At 37.7% G+C, this 27,243-nt stretch overlaps 2 protein-coding genes across 2 annotated transcripts; both read right to left on the minus strand.

Moving 5' to 3' along the window:
• Nucleotides 1-301: 301 nt before the first annotated feature.
• Nucleotides 302-13,008, minus strand: LOC148124157 (leucine-rich repeat-containing protein 37A2-like). The gene is made up of 6 exons (XM_087915815.1): nt 12,917-13,008; nt 11,196-11,314; nt 7,461-8,644; nt 5,206-5,310; nt 3,252-3,298; nt 302-359 (listed from the first exon to the last, which is right to left on the minus strand). The coding sequence occupies exons 1-6, from the start codon at nt 13,006-13,008 to the stop codon at nt 302-304; spliced, it is 1,605 nt and encodes a 534-aa protein (XP_087771941.1).
• Nucleotides 13,009-14,573: 1,565 nt separating this feature from the next.
• On the minus strand, nt 14,574-27,242 carry LOC113449424 (leucine-rich repeat-containing protein 37B-like). Its single transcript, XM_026720523.2, has 6 exons — nt 27,031-27,242; nt 22,705-22,776; nt 21,763-21,834; nt 19,080-19,151; nt 17,121-17,201; nt 14,574-14,655 (listed from the first exon to the last, which is right to left on the minus strand). The coding sequence occupies exons 1-6, from the start codon at nt 27,240-27,242 to the stop codon at nt 14,574-14,576; spliced, it is 591 nt and encodes a 196-aa protein (XP_026576308.2).
• Between the last annotated feature and the right edge of the window lies 1 nt (nt 27,243).

The raw sequence follows: 27,243 nt of genomic DNA on the forward strand, positions 1-27,243 counted from the left end.
TTGGCTCCATACAAACATCATGTGAAGGTCCTACACATTGATAAAGCATCTTTCTGGCACCAGGAAACTATAGATTTTATCAATCACATGGCAGTCACTATGGCTATGAATAGTAAGAAACTTAGCCTAACATAAATGCAGTTGTTCCAGATGGGATAATGGCTATTCTGAAACGTTTTAAAGCATTAGCATAAGCATATCAATAAAAAGATACATGTCAGATAATATATTTAATAATATTCAATATAAACCACAAAAGAAAATTTTATAGTGGCTTGGGTGATATACAGCTTTATTCCAGCTATATATCAATATAGTGTGATAGGTTTTCTTTACCTCCCTCTTCTTCTCTTGAACTTCTGTAGATATAAAAAGAATAAAAAAATGACATTACAATGTGCTTTTTAAACTGCAGGTAAATATTCTTCCAGTCAGTCAGTTCAGCTTTTGTCAAGTATTATCACTGAGGTAGATCCAGTGTCCTTATTCTCAGATGGTTCTAAAATAATTGTCTATATAATACTGTATATCTATATCTATATATATATCTGTATATATTATATATATTGAGCTGCCATTATTTTTTTGAGAAGAGAAAGAATTTTGGCATTTCATAGCTATTGAATTACTGCCATGCAGAGTAGCTAACACACAGAAAAGAGCAGAAGAGAGTAACTGCACATAGCAAAGATCAGAGGAGTCCTAAGACAGGCCTGTCACAATTCATTGGCTTTTCCAATTGTTCAAGCAGATAAAAGTAGGAAGATAATAGAAAAATCAAAAAGGTAAAGATTTCCCCTGTCCAGCCATGTTTCACTCCTTTGTCCGCTCATTTCAGTTTCTTAACGGGAGCCAGTTCTCCGAAGATACTTCCTGTCCCCTGGGCAGCATGATTATACACTAGAGTTGTCAAACTGGCGGCCCGTGGGCCACATGCATCACATCCAGATCATGCCCACCCCAGCTCTGCAAATGGGAAAACGTCATGAAATATCATGTGATTACGTGACATGGCGAGTTTGACACCCGTGTTATACAACAAAAGCACACGGACCACTGTTACCTTTCCACTGAAGTGGTACCTATTTATCTACTTGCGTTCACATGCTTTTGAACTGCTTGGTGGGCAGGAACTGGGGCAAGCTACGGGAGCTCATAGTATCGGGTTTCGAACCCAGGCTGTCAGGTTTCCAGCTGACAAGCTTAGTGTCTTTTAACTACTGAGCCATCGTGCTCCTTCGATAGAAAATTACCATCACTTTTTTCGATTTCATGTACCAGCCAATGATACTGCCAAAAAGAGCTTGAAAAAAGTATTGAGGGTTTATGAATAACTAGGCAGGATGGCAAGAGTTTAAGTGATGCAAGTGATGCTTTCATCCATATTTCCAAAATAAAGTAGAATGGACATGTTGCTGCTAAGAACCATAGCATCAACAACGTTGCCACTATTTGCTTTCCTAGTAGGTTTTCCGACTGATGCCCATTTTGCTAAGAGCTTTATTGGTACAACACACTGCCTTGTGAGGAAGTGAACTTATTTACTGAATTAGCCCAATTTCCCACAATGGCACAACACATGGAACCATCGAATAGCCAAGCATGATTTGGCCTAGCATTTCATGTCAACCCAGCCTAAATATAGTTGCTAAGAGGACAATTCAGGTCCTGAGAATGTTAACTGTTAGAGAAGTTTTTAATACAGAACGAAGGATGAAAAGCAATTTCAACAGCATTTTGGTAGCCAGCAACTCTAAGAGAAGAAGCCTCGGTAACCACCCATGGAATCTCCTCACGACAGCATCACTTTCTACCTGTGGTAGGGAGAGGGAAAGAGAGAAATGAAGCTCTAAGGTGAGCAGGAAAGCAGAGGCTTCGGGGCTGAGGAAAAATCTGGGCTCAAGCTTCTCTTTCTTGACCTGCTTGAATGAAAGTAATCACTTACAATATTAATAAATGTTCTAATCCACCCAGAGTCACTTATGTGTGAGTTGGGCAACTATATACATTTGTTTAAAAATTAAAAAATGAAATGCATGACTACTTCTCTACCCCAGCAAACAAACAAATTTTATGTGCTAAATAAAATTAGTTCTACAGGTAGGAGGAATAAAATGGATCCAACTAAAAACAGATTCCTGGTAAACCAGTGTTTGGAAGGATTCTTACTATGGCATCGAAATGTAAGCTTGCTTAGGAATAAAACACAGTATAATCTCTGGGGTATATCTATGAATTAGTTATACAGACTCAGGATGCGTATTTTTGTATCACAGTCCCAGAATCATAACAGGCAGAATACATTAATCTCTTGTCTACTGAGATATTTTATGCAGTCCTTTGAGTTTCTGTTTGCTTTCCACTTTTTATTTTTTCTCAACAGTCTGACATCTTTTTCTCCAGTTTACCAACTTAACCTCATCTCGCAGCTTGCGGTACATTCCGCCTTGAGTAGTACAGCTAATTATGTTGCAAGATAAACATCTGTTTTGCCAGAAAACGAAGATTGACTTCAAAATCTGCATTTCCAGATACTATTAAACATCATTATATATTTTAGCATTCATTGGAAAATATGACCTCCCCATCCTGAATATATTAAGAAAACCTGGAAAGTCAGGCATAAATATGCAAATTCTCATATTCCCTCTCTGAACTGCAATGTTGCTAAGCTAGGTATTTCAGAAAGGACTTATAGTTTCTCTGAGGAGATATAGATCTGACAAACATAGGAAAACCACCTAAAATCATTGAAGCATGAAGCTGATTTTTTCATCTCTGACTGGAGATTTTACAGTATCCTTCCCCTGCCACGCCCACCAAGCCATTCCCACAGAACCAGTAGTAAAAAAAATTGAATCCCACCACTGCCCTATATGCATTGAATTATAGTTCTCATCATTCTGATCCTTAACCAAGGATCGTAAGAGTTGAGGTCTGACTTCAAGAAAACAGAAATATTGTTTTAGTTCCTTAATCTCTGGCATGATTTTTTTTTTAAAAAATCAATTTTATGTTGTCAACAATGTTCACTGCTCTTTCTGAAATAGCCAATCCTTTATAATATGAGGGTTTTCTAGTTTTATTTTTCCTACTACAACTTTGTTCACTTGTTGAACAATGAAATAAGCAAGTTATGAGGCATTTTACACATTAGGTATCCAGTAAATGTGGATCTGTAGATGCATTCTGAACCACTTTAAAAATTCTTGGAGAGAAATAATCCTGACTTGCACACTGAGGCTACTTACACTTTCTTTGAAGTGTCTTTGGTTCCTTTTCTTCTGCTCCTGAGGTACTGGTAAAAAAATTAAAATTAAGTATTGCTCTAGCAGCAGTTTGAATATTTTATCATTACCTACCCAGCTTAGCTTAGTCATGTATTTATTAGATTTAATTGCCACCGAACTTGTTTCAAGGCAACCCTAGGTGATTAATAGCATTAAAAGTATTAAAACCATAAAATATTATTATTTCTAAGATGATAAAAATGAAGTTACACTCAAAGATAAAATTAACAAATAAAAGATAACTAAAAAGATAAAAAACGGGGAGGGAGGAAGCAGAATGTCCACTGGGTGGGAAGTGGGATTGCCTCTTAATTAATCAACCACCTCCATATTATGCTCCCCTATTTGGGCCCCAAACCATCTGGCAGAGCCAGGCCTTCAGGCCCTTATGGAAAGTCAGATGGGAGCTGATCTCACCTCAGGAGGTAAGATATTCCAAATGGCAGGAGCTACAGCAGAGAAGGTCCTTCTCCTGGACCTCACCAACCAAAATTCCTTGACTGATGGGCCCTGCAGCATGTCTCCCCTACTGGCATGAATGGCATGGACTGGTTCCATTGGGGTGGGATGGTTCCTCAGGTAACTTGGACCTATGCCATATAAGCTTTTAAGAATAATAACCAACACTTTAAATTGCCTTCAGAAGCAACCAGTGCAGCTTGCAGAGCAGTGGTGTAACATGAATAATGCTAGCCCCCCCACCCCCAAGAACAGCCATAGCAACTCTGCACTAATTAACGCTTTTATGTAAGATTGCTTCTCGTATGTGTTCTGTATGCATTGGATATATCATTTTAGTCCTTTGCTTTGCTTTCTTTGACCCTCCAACTGCAGTCATGAGGATTTTACGAATGCAACATGAGCAAGAAGGTATCCTTTCATCTCACACCTGGTTTCTTCTGTTGGGGTTTGAGGAAAGTCAATCTCATATCTAGGCCTTATCCAAGTCCCAGTGAACTGGAATACACTTTCTAGGTAAATGAATTTGTGGCAGGCCAGCCTCAAAAGCTAAATTGTGCAAGGCACTTCTCCATTCCTATTATGCCAGGAAGCAAATAAATTTTAAGTTAATTCAATTAAATCAATTCAATTCAATTCCAGCTGGAGAGAGAAGGAGACTTTCTCATAATATTCTTTCATTGGCACAAAATAAATTAAGCCTCCCTGGGAGAGAGGCACTCTCTGCTGCTCAAATTTGGGTAGCAAATTATTTTGGGTACTTTCCTGCACTCAGCTAGAAACTCTCATTTGGATTTGGGGGAGAGCAGTCTGACTTTCAACCAGTTTAGCAAGGTGCTAGAACTTGGAGGCATCCTCTGATTGACTTTCTGCCTACCCAGACCTGAAGTTTTAATCAAAAAAGAAAGGTGTGATTGTGAGGGATTAATGTAAAGATTTTTCACAGTAAAAAAAAAAAAAAAGAATCAATGACTGGTGCAGAGAACAATTTCTTTTTCTCTGTTTCTCAATAAGAAACTTGCTTTTTTTCCCATTTTCTGTTTGTAAAATGTTATATGACTTCCAACATAGTCTTGGTAAGCCTAATAAGGTCTTATGGATCAAATCAAGACCACCAGGTCCCCTATCAGAACTGGAGATGGAACGAATCCAAGCTCAATACAACCATTTAATTACCCCTATTTGCCCGCCTCACCAATAATTGTACAAAAATCAGTTCCATTCTTTCTTGTGGTGTTATTATATCTGCTGTGGCTCTTTGAGGTTGAACATATTATATTACACACTGGCTGCAGCAGCGTGGCAGTCTTGAGTTACAGAGTTTAAGAAAATATTAGCTCTTCACTAAAGCAATATATTGAAAGTTTGGAAAAAATTATCTTTTCATTACTGGACTTTGAGATATAATAGGTTAGTATATTGATATAAGAATCTCTAGACAAATATTATAGCTTACCGTAATCAAAACAGTTATTGCAATCATAACCATCACCACTGCCACTGAAATCCCCAACGACAACTTTTGATAATACCCAGATTGTGGAATTCCCTGCCTTCTTATCTACAAGGTTAAACAAAGAGAAAGAAAATGGAAGACAGGTATTCATGTAGTTCAACATCTTCTCCATCCTGACTAATGACATAGAAAGCAACCTGTACTCATTAGTATGTATCAGGCTGCCGTACAACAGCTTGGTTCTCAGATAATGCTATTGGCTTAATTTGAATATTTTAGCACATATCAACTCACTGTTCAATTTTAGCAGCAACTATAATCTAAACCATAACTTAACATTTATTTACTAATCCATAACATGTTTTAATCATGGTTTATCTTGAACATAGAATACTGGTTTATTAGTGGTTTATACTTTGCCATACCCAAGGCCCTTGTCAATTCATGGTAAACTTAAGACAAGACAAAGGCAAGTTTCAGAACTTTCGATCTCCCTCCAGTGACGTGTAATTTTTCCTGGCAACTTTTTCGTCATCTTAAATACTGGACAGATGGAAGAATCTGGAGTCTGTATACAAAATCGTCTATTAAACACCACAAAACACCAATTTCATTAAAAAATGTAATTATACTGGGGAGGGACCCCATAGGCCGAATCTTATAAATGCATGCTCATAATAAACCAACTTTGGAATTATTGCATTACAATGAACATGTGTTTTACAAAAGATAAGTTTACAAAACATTAACCAGACTCTTCATAAATCACTGACAAACTGTAGTCCTATAAATATAGATGGGGAAAGTATTATTGCTGCTAGGATATGGAAGACACCATATGTGTAAGAGTAAAAATATTTTTAAAAAGTAGCGAGGAAATAGATAAAACAAGTGATTATTACTTTCCTTACGTGAAGTACTGTGTATAGCTTATTGGGAAAATCATGATTAAAACAAATCTTATTTAATATAGATATTATGTTTATTATTGTCCAAGTTTTCTTTAATCTACTATTTAAAAAACTTTTTGCAAAATTTAGCATTAAAAATATTTAGATACTAGCTCGATACCCTACTTCACTACGAAACTATGTGGTCAGGCTTAGTTTTGGGGGAGGAAAATAAGGGGAAAAATTGTGCCTCTGCCTGTCAGCATCCATTGGTATCCTGTCAATATGTGGGAGAGTTGAGGGCTGTTTGGAAACTGAAACAGTATTTGCTGTGTGAGCAAGAAAGAGACAGCAAGGAGCCTGGGCACGTCTTAGCTCAACTGTTCTGCACTAAAGCTGCTTGGTGCTGTGAAACTAAAACTCCTCTCCTCTGCTTGTGTTTTGCATTTGGAACAGATTTCTTTTCAGGTGAGGAGAGGGAATAGAACTCCTTAGCATCAGAGCATGTGAATAATATATGAAATACTAATACTCTGATGGTCATTTCAAAAAATCCTTTCTTAGTGAGCACCAAGAAGCCAAGAGGAACAAACTTGACAAATTTCAAGTTTGTAGGTTTTATAGTTCTGGAAATTTTGTGATGATGCATGAGTGGTATTTTGCTTTTATATATATATAGATTTCTGACAATATTCATTCTGTTCCTTTGAAATAGCATGTAAAATTTCAAAAGCAGTTGATAAATCAGGACAGAGACAATGATATATCATTATCATCACTGTTATCTTAGCAAAGGGAACATTTGGCTATGCCATTGTTCAGTGCATCCATTTTCTTTAATGACCAGTTATCATCTTTATGAAAGAAATATTGCAAACACTTGCAGTTCTTCTAATACATATAAAAGCTTCCTTCCCTAAAAAAGAAGTACATTTGGATCCAGCTCCCTTTTAAAAGCAAAAGCAGTTTTTACAAATCTAGTTTTCTTAAAACCAGATCATATCCGAAATTGCTGATTTAATTCTGATAAATTCTGCTTTTTTTTCACTTTCACTTTAGTTTTCACTTCACTCTCCCAAGATGCTGATCACCATTTGTAAGAACTTTACTTATATATACCTGTCTCTTTCCCTGAGTACAGACATGGAAATCAGGCAGAGAAGTGGTCTTCGCCCACACACATTACTTTAAACAACCTAACAAGGCTTTTATCAAAAAACAATAATTGCCTTTACAGAAATGCAAGTGCAATTAATTTACACCAATTTGGTCTCTTGGGGAAAAAAGACACATCTAGGCAATCAGAGATTGTTAAAGCTCATAATAGAGCACTTGTTAGGACAACTTATCTAGGTTTGCCTTTACCTCATCAGATTTCTCCATTTTTCTAGAGCTTGCCGTAATCATATCATTTACATTCTTAGTGGGCCAAAAATAGGAGTTCCATAGAACAGATGTCTCCTGGCTGGTTTTCACATTGAAGTCATTCATTGCAAGATCTAGTGTAGAGATTAATTTAGCACAAGCTATCTGGATGCTGGGATCTCTGCAGCTCCTGCCCAAAGTACGAATCAGGAGGGAAAAGAGTTTCCTGATAGACTCATTTGGGAAGATAGGTGCCAACACTCGATTTGACTCAACTTCATAGAGTTTGTCCTCAAGCAAATTGTCAACAACATCTCTCAAAAGATGAAGCAAAGGGGGAGCAGAGATGTTTTGTTCATGATGCTTCCAATGTGTCTCGTGAGACAATGCTATATCAGGCAAATGTTCCTTCAAAGTTCCTGAGTCCTCAGCACCATCCTTAACTACAATAGAAGCAGTCAAGGGAGGCAGTTTAGTTGGAAGATGTGAAATGGAGTGATTCTGTAAGGAATGAGGTGCTGCTAGAAGAAGCCTGTAAAAGGAAGCAGCCTTCTGAAGTTCTTGTTCCCTTGCTAGCTTCTCCCATTTTTCTGCCATGGCATACAAAGCAAGTTTTTCTTGTTCCCCTGCAAGTTTTCCAAAGGCTTTTGCAAATTCTACATTTTTTCTGAGCAACCTAAAAAATAACTCTTTTTCCCTTGGATGTTTTCCAAGCCAGTGATCTCTCTTTACTCTTTTCAGATGTTTTTTTAATTTTTTCCTATGGCTTTTATTGCTCAGGATGATGTGGCCATAATCTGAAATTTCTACAGGCAATTCCTTTTGGACCTCCAAATCTTGGGTCTCCTCTTCATTTTCTGCTAATTTTGCTTTCAGAGCCACCTGTAGCAAATTTGTTAACTTGTACAGCTTCTCCAGCTCATTTCTATCAGACCACTTGATATCCACATATTCATCAGGAGTGAGTTCACTTACTCCACTGACTGAATTTAAAACATCTGGTGTGTCTTTATGAAAATGGACACCTAAATGAGTATGTCCGTGGGTCACCAAGAGTGACAGGGTGACATTATGATGTTCAGGTTTTTCAGGGATAATATTTAGTATGTTGGTGTTATTTAATTTTCTGGTTTCCAGTGCTTTCATTACTTCATTTTGCATAGTTCCCCCGAGTTCCTCTTTTTCTGCTCAGAAAGAAGAAAAGGGAGAAGGAAAAAAGGAATCAAGATTTTTCTTTCACTGGTAGCAAATGCTATGGGTGGAACAAATAACTGAGTTTGTTAGATATAAGCCAGTTTAGTCAATTAGCATTAGATGTGGCCTACAGTTCAATCTGGTACCTATTTAACTCAGTATTAGTTCCAATTATTCTTAAGAAGACATGTTTCATATTACACAATGGTTGTTAAATAATTGGTGCGGGAGAACATCTTGGCGTTTGAATGATCAGATGATACTATACTCCAAGGAAAGATACTAAAAAACTGGCTTGCTTGGCCTAACACAAGAGTTTGTGGTGACAATCTGTTTGAAAACTAGAACCGTATAGCTACTTATGGTACAGTCCTAACTGAGAAAGAAAGTACAGTTTGCCACAGATAGTATGTGGTCATTATATGGATCAGGTTTGATCCATGGACTGTACCAGTCTTTCTCAACTTGGTGCTTTCCATACAAGATTGAAAGCACAGATCATAGAAATCCCAGCTAAAGGATATCTAGAAAGTATCAGGTTGGGCAATGCTGGACCATTTAACATAATCTTTGGATTAAAATTAAATAATTAAATCCTACAAATCATAAATGTTTCTACTACGGTATTTTCTTCTAACTCAAGTAAAAATAATCTGAGAATGAGAGCTATCTCAGTTATCACAAGTCACAAGGTGGAGAAGGAAGACCACTCCTGAATTTCTGAGTTGTTCTTTAGTTCCCTCATAGTTAATGACACCCCCTTTCACCCCCTCATCTATTTTGCTTAGACTGAGCAATTAAGAGTCCCGGACTGGGTGACCAAAGGTTCCAAGAAGGCAAGTCTCAAAAAGACAATGCAAGATCTTTTCAACAGAGATGGAAGGATCCCATGTAGCTATCGGGAGAAGGGCTCTGTTATCTAGGAGTTTATCATGTTTGATCTTGGATGGACTTTATTTATTTATTTATTTTGTCAAACAATTGTTAGATAACAGGCAAAAGTATAAACATGGTTATAAATACATGAAATGGATGCGAATAAGAAAAAAAAGAAACAATAGGACAGGGACTGTAGGCACATTATGGAGCGTTTTCGCACGTCCCCTACAGACCTCTTAGGAAAGGGGTGAGGTCAATAATGACTTTCACTACCCCAGGTAGATCTGCTCTTCAAGTATGGACAGTTTTGCCTAGGAAGGCCTTTGCTTCACTTTGCGTTGTGGGCTAGATATACCCTTTCCTGGAGTATATACCGGAGGCTCTTTGCTTGGTTATTCACATTTTGGACTATTGTAATACTCTACATGAGATTATCCTTGAAAAGTATCTGGAAGCATCAGTTGGTAACAAAATATGGCCATGCAAGTAATCTTGGGTGTCCCTAAGAGCATGTAAAACCCCTACTGGGTGCCAATTTGTTTTCAGGTCCAATTCATGGTTTTCGTTATGACCTTTAAATCTATACATGACATAGGGTCAGATTACCTGCAAAAATGTCTTTGCCCTATTGTATCGGCCTATCCCACTCAGTCAGGCAGAGAAGGTATGTTATGGATCTGATCAGATAAACAATTTTGACTGGTATGGTCCAGGAAGAGAACTTTCTATGCTGCTGCCTCTGTGGTTTGGAATGACCTCCCCGCAGAGGTGAGGTGGGTCCTCATTCTGCTGGCCTTTCAGAAAAAAATGAAGACCTGGTCTGCCATATCGCTTGGGGCTCAAGCTTGCTTGAAGATATTTCCCTCCATCTATTTCATTTTGACTTTACTATTTTGCCTCCTAATATTCAGATGCAGTTTTTATGTTTTTAAATTTTACTGGTACGCTGCCAAAGTTGCTCTCCGAGGGAGATGGGCATTTCCAAATTTGATATGGTAAAATAAAAATAAAAAATGAAATCAAATCAAATAAAACAAATCTATCACTTCCACAAGAGTTAATATTAGGAAGCAGATACCAGAAATGATAAGAATTTAAAGGGAAAAAACCTCTTTCTGGCGTAATCAATTTTATGGTGCCTGCCAATGTTTGGTTATGCATCCATTTAATACACAATCAGTAATTTGTAAATAAATTATTCACATCTCATGTATTGTTTTGTCCCTAAGTCCGCCCCCAAACAAAAAAAAAACCTAATTTACTTAGAACTGTGAAAGGATTGGAATCAGTGGTGGGATTCAAACATTTTCACTACCGATTCTGTGGGTGTGGCTTGGTAGGTGTGGCATAGCTTGGTGAGCGTGGCTTGGTTGGCATAGCAGAGGAAGGATACTGTAAAATCTCTATTCCCTTCCCACCTCACTAACCTGATTTCCAGCTCGGTTCTCCTGTGCAGGGCAACAAAAGAAGACCCAGCCAATCAGCTGGGACTCAGGAGGCAGAGAATAGATGGGGACAGGGAAAGTCAGAGATGGTATTTGCCGGTTCTTCGAACTACTCAGAATTTCCGCTACTGGTTCTCCAGAATGGGTCAGAACCTGCTGAATACTGCCTCTGATTAGAATGGATACAAAGTATTTTGGAAAACTGCTTTTAACCTACCAAAGTCAAACACGTTTGAAATACATTGTGTGGCGCAATCCAACTTGATAGTATTAGACAAGGTTTCAATGGTATCCTGATTTTGGCAAAGGCAACAGGTCATTTTCCTAGGCAAAATGCTGTGGATGAAAAAGGACAAGGGCTTCACAAACTTTTATTATTACGTCTACAAGCTAAATTTCAATTTAACCCTTTTAATCAGGTGTCAGTTTAGAACAATCACAAGGAAAGCTCTCTCTGTCCATGTGGTTCAGAACTGGGTTGAAGTAATGAGTTAAGGCAGTGGCCCTCAACCTTTTTTGTGCCACGGCCCGGTACCGGCATCACAAAATGATCCGCGGCCCGGTACCGGCATCAGCACACATGGCAAGGCGAGCCAAGCGACCGGCCAGCCAGCCGTCCCCCGCTTCTCCCCACAACCTTCAACTCCTCCTTTGTACCTTTGTCGATGGGCTTTGGGACGGTTTTGGGACGGTCGCTCGGCTCGCCTTGCCTTGGGTGCTGAAAGAATCCTTGCGCCTTAGTTTTGTTCGAAGCCACCACCCCCTTCGATGAAACTAAGGCGCGAGGGTTCCTTCAGGACCCAAACGCCACTTTCCAACCGGAAAAGCTTACCGGAAGCACTTTCTCATCAAAACAAGATGGCGGGGCCCAGCAAACCAGCAGCCCGGTAGAAAAAGTTCCACGGACCGGTATCGGTCTGCGGCCCGGTGGTTGGGGACCCCTGAGTTAAGGTACAGATAGCAAACAATGATGATAATAGCTCCTATGCATGTGAGTATGAGACTATATGACCACTAGTCAGATATTATATTTCTATGCAGCAATAGGCAGTCAAGAGGATGAAGCAAAGAGCTATCAGGAAAAGGGCTTTATTACTAGATTTAAGTTGTGCAGGCAGGAAAACAAGTATTGAGGGAAAAGTTTCTTAGGTCTTGTGTATCTGGTACTACAACTCAAGACTCTTCTTGAATTCAGAATTTAGGCATAGTAGTAGAATCTTGCTGGAATCAGATCCTTGAACATTTAAGTGGTACAATTGCTCAGGAGTTAATACACTGAGATTATCAGATTTTTATGCTTTCTATATTTTTTATAAATATAATACTTATACTATGGTTTGATCTCAGGGATTACTTTCTATATTAACTAGTCTTTTCCAGACCTCCAGACACATCTGCCACACAATCAGTATGTATTTAGAGCATTTTAGGCCCTTTTAATCCTAAACTTCTTATCGATGTTCACTGTTGAACATTAATGGAACATACCTTGGATGTCCCTGCTCTCCCTCTTGCCTGCAGTTCATACTGTATGTATGTGAATGAACAAGACTGACAGCAATGTACAAACTATCTCTTAAAGATTTTTACCTGCCGGTTCTGATGTTTCCATTAATACATTTTAGCTGGTAGGTTCTAAGGAACTCTGGCTTTTTTTTTTGAGAACTAATGTGGACAGAAAATGTTCTGGGACACCCACCCTGTCCACGGTCAACATTCATGATAATTGAGCATTCTTGTTGGGAAATGTGAATTACTGATGGCTTGAACAACTAGTTTTAATATTAGTAAAATGCTCCCTATGAGGAAATGACAACATCTGCATTGCCATTTTCAAAAGGATGAGAGGTGGGAAAAGGGAGAGAAGGGGAGAAAGGGATAATATCCCCCCCTTCTCATTTTGTCTTGGAAGTTACAGAAAAAGATCAAGATACTTACAGAGTTTTCAACTTCAAGGAAATTTTGAGCAAATTCTGTAATATGTCTGGAGTTATTTCTGTAGAACTAAGGTCCCTGCAAAAAAAGGACATGCAGCCTTTTCAGAGGTAGGGAGAGATAGATAATTTTCAAAACAGAGCCGGGGAAAATAAATTCATGAAATTGAGTGAGAGACTTAGTCTCATTGGTTATCCCTTGACCTAGTTTATGACTGGGCTTACAACACAGTTAACCAAGTTATGACCTAGCATCTACAGTCAATAATAGGCAGAACTAAATTATGTTAAATCTTACTTTGTGCTTTTGTTGTTGTTGCTGCTGTTGGCTTTGCATGATATGCTTACGGTTCAGTACACCGAGCAAACACAATACACGGTTTAGTAGCCATTTTTTTATATTCAATAACTAATTTAAATGTCGTGAATTCAGTTTATCTGATTGGATTGCTCAAATATAAAATGAATAAATATTACTCTTTCACTGCTTTGAGCTCCTTGAAGAAAAGGACACAAAAAACAATGTGATTTGATTTAAATCAAATGATAAGTAATCAAATGATGTGACCAGCTGCTGTAGTGAGCTAGGAAAGAGATTGTTTCTGCTGAACAATACTGTACACAACTCTTCATCATGCAGAGCCAGAATGGAAAGTTGCCATGACTTAGCCCTCAAGCTGAGTTTCCAATGCCAGGATGTCGATCCTACCACATGTGAATTAATGCTTAAAATAAGAAAAGAAATACACATACAGATCTTCCTTCCTATTAAATAAGCACAGCCCATCATTGAGATTGTTGCACTGCTTTCCATAGGAGTGTCAGAGTGATTAAGGTGCTAGTCTGGGCATGGGAAGACCCAAGCTCCAGTCTCCACTTAATTGTCTGAACTCCCTTGATGACTTTGGATCAGCCACTCATTCTCAGCCATTCTAACCCATAAGGCTCTTGTTGTAGGGGAATACATAAGTCTTGTGATAAGTTCACACCAAGTAAAAATACTAACTGTTGATTTTGAACAAGACTTGAGCTTTAATGCTTGGTCTAAGAATTATCTTTATAAATCAATTTGCCTAACGTCTTCCACTGGATACAAAATTAATTGGGATATTTGCTGTGTGCTGACACAAAAACAAATGTAAAATTAAAGCAACTTTATGTAGTTCCATGGATTCATTCATAAATTCCAGCCTAGGTATGAGATTCTGGACTCAGGATTAAAAATCTACCATTAATGTAATGAAATGCTGACAACTGCAAATACAAAACATACAATGCTTTCCTGATCTTTTTCCTCTTCTTTACATACACATATAATTCATGCCTATTTTGTTTTCTCCTCACAAAAATAACCTTCTGAAGTGATTACAGTTACCAACTTTTCCTTGAGACCTCAAGACCATTTACCTAACCATCTCAATGAAGCGTAGTTCTAGTCTTTTTGTAAGATCTTTTTCCTGATCTAGACAATGTTAAAGTGCTTGACAGCTCTTGACTAATCCATGGTTACCTATTCCATGGCTGTAAGAAAATCTGGACCTAGGTAATTATGGCCCTGATCAAGGACTATATTGATCTTCATATATACTAGCCCAAGCTAAATTAATTAGGAAAAGAAAAGCTGCATACATTCCAGAGTAAATAACCCTTAATAAAGAACTTCACACATACAGGAATTCCAGTGAGGGCAATTTATAGAAGTAGGAATCCTCAATCTCTCTCAGTGGATTACGGTTGAGAATCCTGAAAGACAAAAGAGCTGGTTATAAATTTGGCCCAAACATAAAACAGGAAGAATTCAGGTATAAGCAACAAGTTATTCATTTTTTTTGTTTTTGACCCTAAATAACTTTATTACTAATTATTAATCCTTCTAGTAAGAAGTAATAAGCAAAAGAAATTATAGACAGGAGATCTGAGAAAAGAAATATAAATCCAGTTTATATCAGAATTTTTACTTTATGTCTACGTATTTTTCTACCTTAGCAAGCATCCTTGTTATGACAGAACAAGAGGAAAAAGATTATTATAAAATTTGGAATTTATTTTATGAATGGCTAGATAGAAGAGTAAGAAATTGAAATATGTAAGTACAGTATAATATTTATTACTGATAAACAAATGAATTAGACATGGTAAGAAAATGAATGTGAAATATATTATTGAAAATCAATAAATATGTTAAGGCTAGTATAATAAGTGATATATGTGATATAAAATACTGATTAGAAGGATTATAAATATATAAGTAAAATATGTATGATAATGGTATTATGTGCACAAAAAATGTGTACCCAACTGACACACTGATGAACAGAAACATTTTGTTTGTTTTTGTTGTTATAAAAAAAATAAAAATAAAAAAGCAAGCTTCCTTGTTGCTATGCCCATCCCACATGTTGCCTTTAAATTTTCCCCTTCTCTTTTGAGACCCTCATCAACTCCACCCAGTTATATCTACCATTTCTCCCAGTCATCTTTCTTCATGTATTTGTTTTGCATTTCAGTTCCCATTCAGTTTAACAAACTGCATCTCTTACATACTGGCTAATTACTTTTGTGTTTAATCCATATTTGTTCATCATCAATTCCTTATGGGTCCTATGATTTCTTTTTAAGAAGCAATATACTTCTTAAGTAACCCATTTCCACTGCATTCAATTTTTTAAATATTTATCTGGAATACTTAATTCTCACTTCCAGTAAAAAAAAAAAAAGGCAAGGGAATGCTCTTATACCGAGCAGCGTTCCCTGAATGCTCAAGACTAGTAGCCTTTGATGGATTTCTCCATTTCCCTTTAGAACTACCCAAGTTCTAATATTTGCTACTTTTTATGATAAAGAATTTATCCGGCTTATTTTGCATCAGATAAAATGATATATGAGTCATGGTGGTGCAGTGGTTAGAGTACAGTACTGCAGACTATTTCTGCTGCCTGCTAGCTGCCTGCAATTTGGCAGTTCAAATCCCACCAGGCTCAAGGTTGACTTAGCTTTCCATCCTTTCAAGGTAGGTAAAATGAGGACTCAGATTGGGGGCAATATGCTGACTCTGTGAACTGCGTAGAGAGGGCTGAAACACACTGTCAAATGTCTAAATGACATTGCTATTTTTCAAGTGCCCTAAACCTAATTCTGATTGTCCTATTCTTCCCTTTCATTTTTTCCATTTAATTAAATAAAAGGTTCCTCTTGCCACCAAATTTATTTAAAAGCTCCTAATAAGGAACCTTGCCTCTTTTTAAAATTAGTACATCATTTCGGAGCGTTTCTTTTGAGCTCAATATGATTGCATGTATGTTAAATGTAGCAAAGCCACAGTTCTCTATTTGTTCTATAAGACCTTGTACTAGATTAAGGGCAAACCTAAATTTTTATTTTTTGGGATCATTTCCCCCAAAATGATTCTATTCCATCAAAGGCTTTTTCTCACATTTTAAGACTGAACATTAAAATTAAAGCTACTTAAATTTGAGAGATTAATGTTCTCATGGAATACTTTGCAATTTAGTGATTCTTTGCTCACAGAGTTTTAAGAATGAGATTCCGGATAATCTAGATTACCAGACCACCTGTTTAAATTTGCGAATATTTCTACTACAGCGCTTACCTTTTTGTTAAACCTAAGGTTATGGAGGCATGATATCTTTTCTTTTCTTCCCTCTCTAAGTTGTTTGAACATGAAAAAAGGGTTTCTGAAAAAATGCTTAGTATCTCAAAGGGTCATCTTAAAGTTTTGCCACTGTATTTTGGGTGACTTGCCTTAAGAATATATTGTAACAACAATGAATTTAAGGACTGATGCATACTGACAGTGCCTCGAATCTCACTTATCTATATTTATATAGCTCAGTAAGAATTCATCACAAAATGCTAGTTATTGTTAGTCCGAGGAAGCAGTGTGGAATAATCATAGGTAGAACCAATGGTATGGGAAAAATCTGAACAACATAAGAAAATATCCCAGATATGTCCTGGTGGATTTGGAGAGTAAGACATCTCTGTCTTGGAGACCAACATTAGAGACAGTTGGCTGTCCCTGCTCAGAAGCTATATCTTCTCCTTCTCCTTCCAAAGAGGAGTGTTTGGGATTGAAAGACATCAAACAAGCCTGTTAATCTCCTTCAAGCATTAGCGGAGACTTTGTGTCCCATTGTTAGAAATCATCTGTCTCACCCACTATCTGAAAGAGTTTCACTTTTACTTACACCTTGGATAGAAACAGCATCCCATGCCAGGCCTGAAAGCCCCCCTGCATTATCCGTGAAATATAGTTGCCACTGAGATTGCTGGAAAGGAAAGGAAAGCAAGAGAGCGATGTAGAACGTCTTCCACTGTATTAAATAAACAACAGATAAAATAAAAGAACCCAGGATCTTTTTTCTTCTTCATTGACTGGGGATGTGGGAATTACATGCAGGGTGAGCGTCATTTCTTCCTTTTCCAATGAACTAGCTGTATATTACCACTCTGACCTTTTGAACAATCACTCCAGGCTTCCTCCAATTATCATGCTAGTTCTTCAGTCAGAAGCCTCAATGCATGTTTAGGGTTAAGGTATCATTACTTAATAGGAGGCAGAGCTCATGATTCAAAGGGTAAATTAAATCTCCTGCAAGCAATATAATTTTAACTCTAGAGATTCTAAGTTCATAGTAAGCCCTGTAACCCAATAAAACACTTTTAGGGTTTTCCCACTTATGAAAACTCAGGTCTGGGCACTAACAATCAAAGTTGGAGCTGAAACTTGATCCGCTCATAGTTCAGTCTGAACTCATATGGTACTTCTTGGAAAATTGTCTTCCCTGGGTCAAGCCCTCCTCCTTCAACCTCGAGTCCAAGTTCCCCCTCCCCATTTTAATAATAGTTAAGGGTGGGTCAACCTTTCAGTAATATAACACTTAAATTATATTGAGATTCTGGTTAGAACATTCTAAAATTACACACACACAAAGAAAAAAACTTTATAAGAAAAGCAAATAGGCTACAATTACAAAATATAAGCCTATAACCCACCAGGAATACCATAAAAGAGCAAATCATACCTACTAATACACATTCTACTCTGAATACACATAGAAAATCACACTTTTATGTACCTTCCAGAATCCCTTTTTCATTTAAATTACCCATTGTCTCTAAATAGATTTTGTTTCTTAGAGTCTTGCTTCCCAGCATTAAGGTTTTTCATCCCCTCCTTTCTCATTTGTTTATTTTTCTCCTTGCCTTTTCCCCCCCTTGTCTCTCCTCCCCCCTTTTCTTCTTCTGCTTACTCACTTTCTGTTGTTTTCTAACCTTATATCCAGCTTTCATCTCATTTTTGTCTTTTTGGATTTTTTTCTCTACCCTTAAAATCCCCTTTTCTTTTCCTCTTCCTCCTCCTCCCCAAAGTGAACCCATTGCTCATCCAAAATGGCTTCTTCTTCTTCTTTGTTCCAGTCGTCCTGCTGTGTAGTCAATTTTTCATAGGTGCGTAACGCCATCTCTAAAAATTGAAAAAGAGTGCCCCAAGAATCTTTTCCATCTTGCTCTTCTTTCTTATATTTTTGTTATTGAGTTTTTAATTCATCCAAAAGCAATGCCATCCTGAAGAGAAAGATTTCTTCAAAAACAACCACCCAAATATTTTTAATCAAAAGTAATTCCAAAAGAATTTCAAAGTCACTAAAAAGTCCAAATGACTGTTTCTTTCAATACTTTTTTTTTTTACCCTCTTCAATTTCTCTTTATGGGGTTACTGATTGATCAAAAGGTTCCCATTAAAATGTATCTTTCTTTAAAATTCTAGGTAGTCTTCTCCTTTTTCAAGCTCTGCTCCAAAAAGTTTTTTCCCTCTCCCCCCATTTACAACACTTATGAAAACTCAGGTCTGGGCACTAACAATCAAAGTTGGAGCTGAAACTTGATCCACTAATAGTTCAGTCTGAACTCATATGGTACTTCTTGGAAAATTGTCTTCCCTGGGTCAAGCCCTCCTCCTTCAACCTCGAGTCCAAGTTCCCCCTCCCCATTTTAATAATAGTTAAGGGTGGGTCAACCTTTCAGTAATAAATCATTGGCACACTGACAGCTGGGAAGATTAATTGCTATATGATTTCAGTTTGCCTCCTTCCCCAATTTCCACCATGGCTTAAACTGGATTTTTGTTTTTTGGCTTAATGACTTACACAGATTCCAGAAATGGAAGATGTTCAAATGCATTTGCCTCAATGGTCTGGATTTGATTATATGAGACATCCCTGTTTAAAAGAGCACACACATTATATTATACCCGGAAGAAAATGTTAGCTCCACCTTCACCTTGCATAGTTGCTTTATGTGTTTTTCATTTATTTGCTTGCCTGTAATATGTAACTTTAATATAACAAGCCAACATGTGGTGCATAGATGAGATAAGCCTCCGCATACCATTGTTTTTCCATCCACCTCATCATAGTTTCATTCTTGTTTGCAGCAATATTGGGCATGGTACCAGGTAGAACAAAATGGGGAATTATAGCCCCACATACAGCCAATTTGCTGTAGTGGCTAAGGCACAATGCTAGAAGCCAGGAGATGGTGAGTCCTAGTTCCACCTTAGGTATGAAAGCTGACTTGGATGAGTCACTTTCTCTCAGCCAAACTCACCTCACAGAGTGGTTGTTGTAGGGAAAATAGGAAGAGGAGGAAGGAGCATATTGTGTATCTGCTGCCTTGAGTTATTAATAAAAATAATAAAAGTGGAATATAAGCAACCTATCTGGACAGCATCAGCTTGGAGAAAGCTGTCCTAAAAGTTTGCAGATTTGTCTGTTTCCCACACTGCTGCATTTAGTAAAAGGTTGAAGATAAGGACATATCTAGAAAGGTTTTGAGGACTGATGTCATATATTTGTTTTAGTTTTATCTACTGTTTTTCTTACTCTTTACTGTATTTCTGTATGTTGTTGGTCACCAAGAATCTTGTAATTGTGTTGGCAAGCAACTTTGTTGCCTAAGCAAATAGGCATGAAGAAATCCCCCACAACTATAAGATTGGGGAACTCAGTGCCAATCTGCATATGGTACCAAGTAGCAGGTGCAAGGAGGTTGGTACCAGCAATCTCATCTAATTCCTAACCTTATAAGTAAGGCTTCATACCCAGCTATCTAAAGGCAGCACCCATTCTCCACTCCCACCCAAAACATAGCAATTCTGCTAACGTAGCTTTGGTGCCATTCTCCTTCTTCATGCTCAGCCAGGTCTCAGTAATGCACAGCAAGATGGCTGCCCATGGATTAAATCTAAAATTAGGGTTAGGGCTTTATTAAAAACCAACCTGTTATTCAAAGGCACAAGCCAGAGTCCAAAACCACGTAAGGAAATTGGAGATCAGCACAAAAAATCAGGACCCAGAACCAAAACAGTACACTGAAACTGTATATTCAGGTTACTCTCCATCTCCAACTCTATCTCTCTCTGCCCAAAACCACTACCACATTTCTACTTGCCCCCAAGACCCGCCCGTCCCTGGCCCTTGCACTTCTGATTGGTACTAGAGTGCTTTTAATAGACAGAAACCACACAATCTTTCCATCCAGCCTCTAATCATCCACTGTACTCCCAGGTTCCCTGCTCTTAGTGACGAATTGAAGGTAAAACAACAGCCAACCATCAAAAATTAGGTCAAATGTTACCCCCTCCAATTCCCAACAAGCGAAGGATTAGGCAGCTCCCGTTATCCTTAAATTCAAGCAATTCAAACATAGCCAAGCTTTTCTAATTAAAAGTTCCTTTTGCCTTTGATGAAAGTTCAGGCAGCAGAGTAGCAGAATCTTAAGAGGACCATGAGATCTTTGGACACATGTCTATTTTGGCTGCTGTTAGTATCCTCAGATCCCTTCATGGTGTAAAGTAAATGAAACAACTGCCTTCCTCTTCCAGGCACTGTGTCACAAACAAGGCAAGATGGCTACTATTCTTTTAAGCTCCCTACCAGGGTACAGTCCACAAGGGCCCCACTCATTCTCCGTTCCTGAAAAAAAAACATTCTTACGAGAGGAGCAAACCCCAAGAGAGCCAATGCTAATGGAGTATTATTTCTGACATCTTATGTGGTCCTTGCAGCAAGGAGTGAAGCTATTGTAAAGCATTCTCAATGTCACATTTCCTAGAAGAGAGCTTGATTGAAAAACCAGTATTTCAAAGGATATCCAGTGATGATCCAGTTCAAATTAACTTGCTAGAAAGCTGAGGATAATCTTAGAATAGCAAAATCTTTTAACTGTCAGCCTTCCTGATTCTGTTAGTGTGGGGCTGATTTGGACTGTTTTGACAATTTTAAACATCAGGACATTGTAATTATATGCACATAAGATTATAGAAATTGTAAAGAAGAGCTAATCAGGGTTGGCCTGGTTTGATTAGTGGTTGAACTGAACACAGACTTCTTAGCCAAACCACATCCATTCGCTGGTCAACTCAGTATTTTTTTTCTCATCCTGCTTTCTTTGATCAATGCCTACATTCACATTGCTTCACCCTTCACACAAAAATAATAATTTTAATAAATCTAATTTCCCACCATGTTTTTATGCTCATTGAGGAAATCCCAATACCTCTGCCTTTTGGCTTAATGCCAGCCTATTGCTACTAAGCAATTTCAGTGTCAGGAAACCAGATGAGGCAATCATTTCAAAGGATCTCCGGGAATACAGCTTCAAATGCAAGGAAGCAAATCGCTCCTTCAAAAGGGAAGACCCAAAGCCCAGAGAAATCACAAGACTAAAGTGTAACTCAGAAACTTGATCATTAGGAGTTTTACTCAGTGTAAAAATGAGACAGTCCTTTGGGAGATAGCAAATAAGACACGCCTAGGGATAAAAACTTACAGGTGTGTGAGTGAAAGCAAGCCATCTAGAGACGTATTATCCAGTCTACTCAAATGATTGTTCTTGAGGATCCTAAAGAGATGGAAGAAAATTTAGAACAACATGTTAGGAATATAAGTCACCTAACAGGTATTTGGGTTAGAAATATATAAACCAGGATAAACATTTTAAAACTGTATCTTTAAGAAAATGCAAAACTGTAATTAGGTGTGGTTTCTCAAACGGCCATAAGATCGAGCCAAAAACCTGGTTTGTCTTGGTCTGAGTCTCAGAAGAGAGTGTGAGTGTATCTCTGTTTCCTTCCGTTGGAAAGTATTGACGTTGCTCCATTTCTTCTAATTGACTGATATTACTGGATTTAATGTAAGTCTGATACTGAACTTTTTTTTGACAATATTTGAATTATCCCTGGATTGAAAACTGACTGATTTAAATTGTGAATGACTTTGGATTGCTTATTTTGGACTTTGCTTAACATTTCTGGAAGTAAAAACCTACATTTACTGTACAGTATATCTGTGTACTGTGTGTGTATTATTCAAACACTTCTCTCAAATACGTCCCCCTGTATGCGCTCATTCTCCTAACGGGAAATTACCTCAACAAAACATCTAAACAAACTTACAGCCTTTCGCTGTGGTGGAAGATGGACACCATACTGTCCATTTCACTAGTCTACTTGCAATAGTGAGATACTTGTGATGCATAACCATCAAGAGCTCTAGTGGACAGAGAACATCCCCCCTGTGCATCCAGTCTACTTGCAATAGTGAGATACTTGTGATGCATAACCATCAAGAGCTCTAGTGGACAGGGAACATCCCCCCTGTGCATCCAGCTACCTCAAGGATAGCCTACGTCCAAGTCACAGTAAAGAAGGACAATAGAAATGGACATCCCTTCCATGTTAGTAACATAGGATGAGCCTGAGAGTATACTCACAAATATTCAGTCCAAGGATAGGCCCGCCACATCTGTTTGTTAATGAACGAAATTGTGTTTCCAGTAAAATCCCTGGAGGGAAAAAATGAATATGAGAGAATACAATTCAAATGAATAGAATGTCTTGAAATAAACATCATGGTCTATCTCTGATCTGCATACCACATTAATCTTACACAGGAAATGGAGACACATCTGAAAAGAAAATGATACAACTGGAGACACCACAGAATTTTCTCAAGCCCAGCCACAGATGTTTAAAGAAAAGCAGGGAAGGAGCTGTCAGATGTGTTTCCACTTAGACACATTCTCATCTTTGTTATTCACAGATTGGTGAATCTACTTATAGGCAACTTTCCAGAGGTGGCTGAACTGCAACTGTCAGCATTTCTCACAGTTGCAGTTCAGCCACCTCTGGAAAGTTGCCTAGAAGTAGACTATAAAATGAAATATTAGGAAGAAACTGATCTTACAAAATTTCTGGAGTTGGCTTTATATTGGGGCAAACAGCTGCCTTGATATTTCTGCTAAAAAACAAACCAAACATTAAACTAAAAAGAAAATTGAGAACATAACAACTCTTCTTAGACCATATTAGGCAGTTATGCTTGTTGATTTGTCTATATTCTTAAAAAAATATAGCATAATGGGACTATGGCTTCATCTTCATCATCATCACATGAACTTTCCAATTTCTAGATATATCACTGGAATTGGAAGACAATTGGGTTTTGTGCCTAAGGGAAACCTAGAACTCAGAGTTTAATGATTTCTAGGCCAGACCTATAACAATTATACTAAACTGGCTATTTTATATAATACAAATTGATGAAGTTATTTTGTTATTTTGTCAGCTCCTTCTATTGATATTCCGTACTGAGTCTATGTGGATGATTTTTATATAAATATATATATGCTTTTTATATAAATATAGATGTTTCTAAGTAATATAGATACACACGTTTCTTGAAATTTAATAATTTTTTTTTTTGTTATTTGATAAGCTGTTTTGTTTTTAAAAGTTCCTTTGGCTTTTCTAACAAACTTCTTTGCCTAATCTGAAACATAATGTTAACAATGCATTCAAAGGTGTATTTTATGCCCACCTGCCTACAGTGTCACAATTATACAATCCACATTATGCAAAGTTTAAAGATTATATATGATTTGGTCCACATATTGCATGAGACTCAAGTCCAAATATATATATAAAAAGGTAAGTTGTAAAAGTAGTAAAAGCTGCCTTGGAAAATGACATCCAGCCCTGGAGGTCACTTATATGGTTTGATATGTGACCTTTTTACAATGATTCCTGGACAATTATGTAACTGTATCTAACAAACATGTTTTGTAACTTGTTGTGTTTTAATAAGTAAATGTCAGGTTTTTGGCTGGAACATAGGGGTTGTATTTCTTGGAGTTAGGTTATATGTGGGAGATACTGGGTCATAGTGATCTGAACAGAACTGGTTAATGATCCATTGTGTTTCGATGGACATAACAGGAAGAAGCCATGAGAACAAGGGTAGTTTCCAAAGACAAGGAAACAGGTGCTACGCAACAATAATATGGGTGTGGCATAGGGAGATATGTAGTTGGATAGATACTGAACCCAGGAAAGGGGCAGAGACTGTATATTTGAAACTGTATATAAATCCCAGCCCTCCTGGAGAAAACGTCTTCTGCCATGAGCAGAATTGCCTTTTACAAAAGGTTAATAATAAAGCTCTTGTTCACTGTCTTTGGCTATATTTTGTGATTATTATCACACCAACAACTGCATCCACATGTCATTCCATATGGAGGCTGCACTAGTGAGGCTGGTGGTGGTGAAGGCATTCCAAGGATTCAGTTTAGTTGTGACATCATTTTACCATGATTCCTGACATCATAGAATTGCCATAACTATGGCAGCAATATAGGTAATGGTCTCTTTTAAAGATAACAAGTTAATTTCATGAGATGATTCAGATACTTGTGATTATTTTTTTCGGTCAGAACTACTGTGGAGAATATTGTATATTTCAACTGGAAAATCAGATTGTAAGGCTTGGCTATCATTTTCCAGCTACTAAAAGACATCACCAGAAATTACCAAGGCTCAAAAAAAAGAGGGATAAAGAATGGAGGAAAGAGGGTAGTAGAACTTAACTTATATACCACCCCACAGTGCTACATAGCGTTTTCTGATTTTATAATATCAGCATATTGATTCCAATAATCTGGGTCCTCATTTTGCCAGCCTCGGAACGATGGAAGGCTGAGTCAACCTTGAGCCTATCAGGATTGAATTCCAGACTATGGACAGAGTTAGCCTGCAATACTACAGAATCATCCTCAGAAGAAACAGCAGATAAATTAGAAACAGAAACTCCCCACTACATCCTGCTTTCTTCCTTTCCACTTAATTTATTTATTGCATTTGTATCACATTGCCTTGGAGGCTTACATGGGTACTATCAGTGGGACAATTTACAACTTGACAATATTAAAAACGACAATTTAGGAAAAAATAGTACTAACAACAAAAAACACTACCAATACTTTAAAATGCTTTCCAGAATAACTTAAATCTTTTGACAAAGTTGGCCACAACCTACTTGTTGTTGACCTAGAAAAATGTGGGAAAGACAGCATCATCACCAGATGGATTTTTATTTAGCTGACAACATGTTCTCAAAGAGTAGATCCAAATGGTACTACGTCCACATGGACAGAAGTAAGCTGTGGGGTACAGGGTTCTGTCTTAGGCCCAGTACTCATCAATATCTTCATAAATAAGTTACATGAGGCAATAGAAGGGGAACTCATCAAATTTGTAGAAGACACTAAGCTAGCATGAATAACCAATAACCTAGGATCCAAAAGATTTTGACAGAATTGAACAAACAGAATAAAATTTAATATGAGGAAAAGTAAGGTTTTACACCTAGATGGGAAAAATGGTACTAGGACAGTTTAGGCAATACATAGCTAAGAAACAGTAACTGTGAGAGAAACCTTGGAGTCCTAGGGGACGATCGCTAAGAAACAGTAACTGTGAGAGAAACCTTGGAGTCCTAGGGGACGATCACTTAAACATGAGCCGGCAGCAGCCAAAAAGCGAATACAATCATAGAATCAAAATCATGTGAAATATTAGTACTGCTTTCCTTAGTTAGATTATTCCACACCTGGAATAATGCGTTCAGTTTTGGTCACCACATTACAAAAAAGATGTTGAGACTTTGGAAACAGCGCAAAAACCCCAGCAACTAAGATGATTAAGGGTCTGGAGACAAAAACATATGAAAAACCGATGCAAATGGTATGGTCATTCTGGAGAAAAAAAGGACTAGGGGTGACATGATAGCAGTATTCCAGTACTTGAGGGGGTGCTACCAAGAAGAAGGGGTCAACTTATTTTCCAAAGCACCTGAAGGCAAGACAAGAAACAATGAATGGAAACTAATCAAGGCCAGAAGCAATCTGGAATTTAGGAGAAACTTCCTAATAGTGAACACAATTAACCAGGGAAACAGCTTGCCTTAAGAAGTTGTGGGTGCTTCATCACTGGAGGCTTTTAAGAAAAGAGTGGACTCCCACTTCTTTGAAATGGTACAGGGTCTGCTCCTTTAGCAGGGGACTAGACTAGTAACTACCAAAGTCCTTTCCAGAGCTATTCTGAGTGTTGATCTGTTTGAATACTATCACCCTTATATCCAAACAGCTAGTTAAACTGAAAAGCAGTCCCTCCTGCTTCACATTTATCATACTTGGGAATGATAGACATAAGAATATTTGTGGGGAGCAGGAAACAAATTTTGGCATTGTACAGAAAATGCCGTGGCATATAGTACACAGTCATACTATATATGTATAACATGAACAGCCAAATAAAATTCAAAACACAAATACAAAATTATCAATTTCTTTGTATTAAAAATACCGAAATAGTCATAACGTAGAGGACCAAATAAAATACAACCCACATTGTGCAATGTGTAAAGGTTATCTGTGTTTTTGTCCACATATCGCATGAACCTCAAGTCCAAACATGAAAAAAAAATCCTAGCTGATTTCATGAGAGTAAAATTGTAAAATGTAATTTACAAACCAGTGGCTAGCTCCACCAAACTGTCTTGCCAAAACAAAAAAAAGCCACAATGTTCAAAGCATTATGAGTAAGACCAATACATTTCAGGATATAAAACTTTCCATCTTTATACTTATTGTACCTGAGAATATTATGCCTCATCTTTCCCTTACTTGTAACAAAAATCTCCTTCTCTTAAAATGGACTTCCCTTCTCAACTATAGGTGTGCCTCCAAGATTTAAATACTCACAGCATGACAAATAAATAGGGATGACGAAATGGCTCTGGAACAGGCACATGGTTGACACCAGGAAAATTGATAGTCACGCTGCAGTTGAGGATTTTTAAAGTACAAGGGCACGAGGCTGGGCATGGCTGTATTGCTGCATCCAACCAGCTAACAGGCTCCAATAAGATTCCAAGGAAGAAAAGAAGGGTAGCAGAGGCCGCTACCTGTCCCATC

This window comes from Pseudonaja textilis, chromosome Z (genome assembly GCF_049901715.1).
Source record: "Pseudonaja textilis isolate UNSWEBS1 chromosome Z, rPseTex1.2, whole genome shotgun sequence".
In the NCBI taxonomy this organism is placed as follows: Eukaryota; Metazoa; Chordata; class Lepidosauria; order Squamata; family Elapidae; genus Pseudonaja; species Pseudonaja textilis.

What these genes read in the sequence shown, in the direction of transcription:
- LOC113449424 (XM_026720523.2), bottom strand. Translation starts at nt 27,242, where the DNA reads ATGGGACAGGTAGCGGCCTCTGCTACCCTTCTTTTCTTCCTTGGAATC. An exon ending in TATCCTTGGACTGAATATTT is followed by an intron (nt 21,835 to 22,704) that starts GTGAGTATACTC and finishes CCATCTCTTTAG; the next exon opens with GATCCTCAAGAACAATCATT. An exon ending in ATGCTGTTTCTATCCAAGGT is followed by an intron (nt 14,656 to 17,120) that starts GTAAGTAAAAGT and finishes TTTGTCTTTCAG; the next exon opens with GATTCTCAACCGTAATCCAC.
- LOC148124157 (XM_087915815.1), bottom strand. Translation starts at nt 13,008, where the DNA reads ATGTCCTTTTTTTGCAGGGACCTTAGTTCTACAGAAATAACTCCAGAC. An exon ending in AAATGGAGAAATCTGATGAG is followed by an intron (nt 5,311 to 7,460) that starts GTAAAGGCAAAC and finishes TTAACCTTGTAG; the next exon opens with ATAAGAAGGCAGGGAATTCC. An exon ending in AAAGACACTTCAAAGAAAGT is followed by an intron (nt 360 to 3,251) that starts GTAAGTAGCCTC and finishes TTATATCTACAG; the next exon opens with AAGTTCAAGAGAAGAAGAGG.